The sequence below is a fragment of the Austrofundulus limnaeus genome, unplaced genomic scaffold, assembly GCF_001266775.1.
Source record: "Austrofundulus limnaeus strain Quisiro unplaced genomic scaffold, Austrofundulus_limnaeus-1.0 Scaffold137, whole genome shotgun sequence".
Lineage (NCBI taxonomy): Eukaryota > Metazoa > Chordata > Actinopteri > Cyprinodontiformes > Rivulidae > Austrofundulus > Austrofundulus limnaeus.
This window is the reverse complement of record NW_013952539.1, coordinates 874,523-879,641: the sequence shown is the minus strand read 5'-3', so window position 1 is coordinate 879,641 and position 5,119 is coordinate 874,523. Positions and strand designations below refer to the sequence as shown.

The following is a 5,119-nucleotide window of genomic DNA, read 5'->3' as shown; positions in this document are numbered from 1 at the left end:
TATCTATCTATCTATCTATCTATCTATCTATCTATCTATCTATCTATCTATCTATCTATCTATCTATCAATCAATCAACCAATCCAAATTTAACCAAACTAAAATTAAAAGCTTTAAAACAGAATCCTAAAATTAGCAAATCAAAATAAATTTAGCACAACAAAAGCTAAATGCTAAGGTTAATAAAACTGTAGCTAAAATGAAAAAAAAAAAAAAAAACAAAATAATACCTAAAAGATAAAATTAACAGTGTCTGAAAGCTACTATGCTGAAGAACAGTTTAAAAAGCAGTTTTTCAAGGGTGTGAAATGTTCCTTATTCATCTAAATAAGGAAAAATGTGATTAAGTCAAAAAAAATCTAAAAAGTATAAAAGCTGATAAATTAAAAAAAATAAACTAGCTGAAAGATGTACGAAAGTATTTAAAGTTAAAAAACACAGAAGAAACTATAAACAGAAAAAAATGGTGACTCAGCGTTCAAACAGTTAATATCTTGTTAAACAATAAAAATATATATACAGTAGTAAAAATATTTCTACTCACAGTTCTACAAGTTTTCACTAAGTAAATCATGACTTTCATTTTTTTTCTGCTGCTCAATTATTTCAGGTCAAATGTTTGTTTCTTTGTGGTTTTTAAATCTGAGAACTCTACAGGAAATCCTCACGTTCTCTCTCTGTAGATCCTGGATGGCTTTCAACAAATCTGGGCATCCTGACCTGTATTGAATGTTCAGGGATCCACAGGGAGATGGGAGTCCATGTCTCAAGGATCAAGTCTCTGAGCCTGGACAGTTTGGGAACCTCAGATCTGTTGGTAAGTTGGGCCTTTWGTCCGTTCAGTCAGCTGTTTAACTGCAGGATGCTGATGTTGACGCGACAGGAACATTCTCAGTTGCTGCCAGATGAAAGACAATGGTTGCATGTYTRATTGTTTTTGCGGAATGTTCTCTGTCTGCTCCAGTTGGCCAGAAATGTTGGGAACTCTGGTTTTAATGAGATATTGGAGGCAAATCTGCTGAGTCCGTCACAGAAACCCTCCCAGCACAGCCACATGTGAGACACACGCCTCGAGTTAATTACAGCGGAAAATGTACATTTATTTATTTACCTTTTTTTTAAAAATCCAAATCTCACGTGCTGCGTCACTCAGGGTGGAGCGCAAAGACTTCATCCTGTCCAAGTACCAGGACGTGCACTTCGTGAGGCGGAGCGGCAGCTCTGCCGCCGTGCTGCGACTCGGCCTGCAGGAGGCGACCAAGAGCTGTGACATCTACAGCCTGATCCAGCTGTATGCTCAGAGGGCGGAGCTTAGCCAACCGCTGCAYGCACACATACAGGTGTGAGAGCTGATCGCAGCCAGTGGTGTACGCAGAGAGGATTCAGAAACTTATGGTTTCGATGCGTAGAAATGCAGATAATACAGTAGTTAGTAGGAACCCAAAGATGTAACCAGCTGTGTGTTTTCACGGCGACAGGAAAAAGGCGAGACGGCGCTGCACTTGGCCGTCCTATTGGCTGACAGGACGACGCTGCACATCCTGGACTTCCTGGCTCAGAACTGGTCAGTGAGGATTTCGAGTCGTTGCGCCTCAGAGTGCGTCAGCGTCAAGTCAGCGACAAATTCACTCGAGTCTTTTGTTCCTCCAGCTCCAACGTGGACGTACAAACGTCAGCAGGAAACACAGCGCTGCACTACAGCTGCCTTCACAACAAGAGTGACTGCGTGAAGCTGCTGCTGAGGGCGCGAGCCAACACACACATCAGTAACACAAACACACACACACACATACACACACATTCCTCCTCTCTGACTTTCACCTGATTAAACAGCAAATCTCCGCTTTCACCCTCTATTAAAATAAAAATGTCCAACTTTTTTAAGGTGACACTTCTCTTGTTGCAGAACAGAGATTTTTTTAAAAAAAGCAGAGTGCTGATAAATAAATTGTTTGTGTTGCAGAGAACGAGTTAGGAGAAACGGCTCTGGACGTGAGTCGCCGGTTAAAGCACCGCGACTGTGAGGAGCTGGTGAGGTCCATTATGTATCAGTTCATTCATGTTAGACAATAAAAGCTTTGAATATGGAAGAWATTTAGAAACTGAAAATTAGTCGTTAAAAGTAAAAGAAATAGAAAATTAGCTAAAAGGGCTAAATGCTAGCTGAAAGCTAATGGAGACATATCATTTGCAAACATTATCTGCCACTTGCTCAAAAGATTGGGCAGTCTATATTCTACTGAGGGTGTTAATACCGTAACAGAAAGAGCAAATTTCGACACATCAAATGTCAGGAATCACAGGAAAGTTCAGTTGAATAGGGGTGCAACAGTACATGTACCCGTATCGAACAGTTCTTTAGGTTCAATACACACTTGTATCAAACAATACAGATTTTTAAAATTTACTTTATCAGCTTGTCTTCTGAAGATGCTCTGTGTTGAAGGATCAGTGGATCTGTGTTCGACTACTCCACCTAGGCTGCATTTTTGAGCGCAGATCCACTGAGAAACTTGCTGTTTAATTTAAAAACTGTTGAGGTTAAACAAATGTTCATAATTAATTTAAATAAATTACAAGTTAAAAGGGGCATGGAAATTTCTCTTTTATGTATGGAAAAATTATCGAACTGTGAGACTAAAATATCGAACCGAATCGTGAATTTTCTGTATCGTTGTACCCCTACAGTTGAAAGATGAACTCGAGGGTAGAGGTCAAGACTGGGAAAGCGAGCAGAATTGTTAAAAAAGTTGGTGTTATTTAGCTTAGCTTGCTGCAGCATCGATCTTGTGTGTCTGTGTGTATTTTTATCACTCGAACCACCGCTTCTGCATCATTTAAACAAACTTAATGGTGATGTTTAGAATTCCTGTAATAATATTATCACAGTATGTGGGACTGGCTGCTGTAGATCGCTGTACGAGGCCAGCATAGATGCTAGGAGTAAAGCCAGTAGGCTACAGTAAAAACAATAAGGTTTACTGTAACAGAAAGTGGAGGGAAAGGATCCGGGTGGTCCAGTGTTGGAATTTTATGTCCAATAAAATGTCTGGCGCAGACGTTATGTCCTTGGTTGCACTTTATTTTCCAGTCAAATTCAGCTCGTCCCATCACTGGAATCCAGCGGTTAGAATTAGCATCTTAGCTTGAGAAAAGTGATCAAAAATCCTCCTTCCGTGAGRGGACGATGGCTGTATGCTGAGTCACTGTTATAAGAACCATATAGCACCATGTTTTGTGGTCCTCCTGGTGGACTTCACTGCTGTTATCCTGCATTTATTTAAAGGGGCAATATCATGTAAAATCAACTTTTTTGAGTTTTATATCATGTTATAATGTTATACTCTCATAAAAAAAAAACATGCCCAAAGCCTTGCTCTGACTCATTCATGCATGTTTGAGAAATCCTGCAGCGTTTTTAGGAAGCCATGCTGAGGAGCATAACGACAGGTGGGGACCAGAAAACCCCGGTGAGACAGAAGCAGAAGGTCGTTCTTAAAGAGACAGAGGCCAGTTTCAAGAAGAGAATATTTAGAAGAGGAAGTGATGAGAAGATAAGTTTATTTCCTATTAAACATAAAAACAGCATTTTAATAACAAGCTAAAGGTGGCATAGATACTTTATTATGGTATAGTATTTAAATGTATGTCTGAGAAACACATAATATTGGCCCTTTAAGTTTAAAGCTAGACTGGCGCAGCACCATTGAAATCAACGGAGCTGCTGCGAGAGTTTGTACGCGCATCAGCCGACGTGACTAAGTGGAAAGATAAAAGTAGCTCAAGATAATAATAATAGAACTAATGCGACTAAAATGTCCTTGAAGGAATTTCAGAGATCTCAATGTATTTCAAAGGAGACATCATTGTAAAAAGTTAATACTTAAATAATTATAAAAAACGGTTGGATTTTTTTGTAACTGCAGCTGCAGCAGGTCCAGTCCAACCAGTTGGACCATCACATCCATGTGGAGTACGAGTGGAGGCTTCGTCACGACGATCTGTACGACAGCGACGACGACTTTGATGACAAGGTAACCATGGCAAATAAGTGCCTGCTGAACTGAATGACTTMATTTCCTCTTTTGTTCAGGAACAAAACGAGCAGAGTCAGCCGTCACTTCACATCACTTCTCTGCTCTGATTTGTTTTTTATCCTTTTCTTTTCCTCCACACTACAGGGTCTCTCTTTTTTTTTTTTTTGGTGACCTGATTTAATTGTGATTCTCTGTCGTTACTTTCCAGAACGGTCCCGTGAAGAAGGAGCGCTTCTCCTCCTCCTCCTCCGTCTTCACCCCCTCCTTCTCCTTCTCCTCCCGCCCTTTCAGCTTCAGCCAGTCTTCYACCTCCTCCTCCTCCTCCTCGTCCGTCGCCCTGCCCCACTCCGCGGGACCAGGTGGAGGTCTTCTCAGCGTGGGGAGGAGGCTGGCCATGGCCATGGACCTTCACAGCCGATCGTCTGGCCCCGCCCCCAGCCCTCCTCCTCCTCCTCCGTCTTCCCCTGCTCCCCCACTGCCTCCCCGGGTCAAAGGTCAGTACGGGATAAACCTTGTGTCAGCAGGAACYGAATTTGAATTGCTCAGATTGAATTAATTTGCTTTGAAACTGTATGTTGGTTTATTAAAATTTCAGTTTGACTACTTTCACTTTCAGTTCCATAATTCAGATTTTTGTGTCACATCCTGGTCCTTGAGAAAGCCAGGCAAAGTAATCAAACACAGATCCACAGATTTACATTTCACTTTGGTGGGTTCCCTTCTGTATGTAACAGAGTTGATGCAATCCATTGTAAAAGTGACAAAAACAGACAAAGTTATTTTATTGCTGTGATTAATTTGACCTATATGTAGAAAATGTTACATTTACATCACATCATGGATCTCATATTGATCAGATGCTGCAGCTGACTGATCCATGATGTGATGTAAATGTAACATTTTCTACATATAGGTCAAATTAATCACAGCAATAAAATAACTGTTTTTGTCACTTTTATGGTGGATTGCATCAACTCTGTTAAATTACAGAAGGGAAACTTTACAAAAGTGAAACGTAAATCTGTGGATCTGTGTTTGATTACTCTGCCTGGCTTTCTCAAGGACCAGGATGTGACACAAAA

At 40.7% G+C, this 5,119-nt stretch overlaps 1 protein-coding gene across 1 annotated transcript in view; it reads left to right on the top strand.

Moving 5' to 3' along the window:
* Positions 1–5,119, top strand: part of unm_sa1614 (un-named sa1614) — a gene marked incomplete at its 5' end in the record, with an annotated part of 14,566 nt that overhangs the window by 3,099 nt on the left and 6,348 nt on the right. Inside the window, 8 exon segments of the mRNA XM_014016046.1 lie at positions 684–817; positions 965–1,056; positions 1,154–1,340; positions 1,479–1,564; positions 1,651–1,766; positions 1,964–2,031; positions 3,927–4,034; positions 4,246–4,531. Of these exon segments, the coding sequence (XP_013871500.1) occupies positions 684–817; positions 965–1,056; positions 1,154–1,340; positions 1,479–1,564; positions 1,651–1,766; positions 1,964–2,031; positions 3,927–4,034; positions 4,246–4,531 (1,077 nt within the window).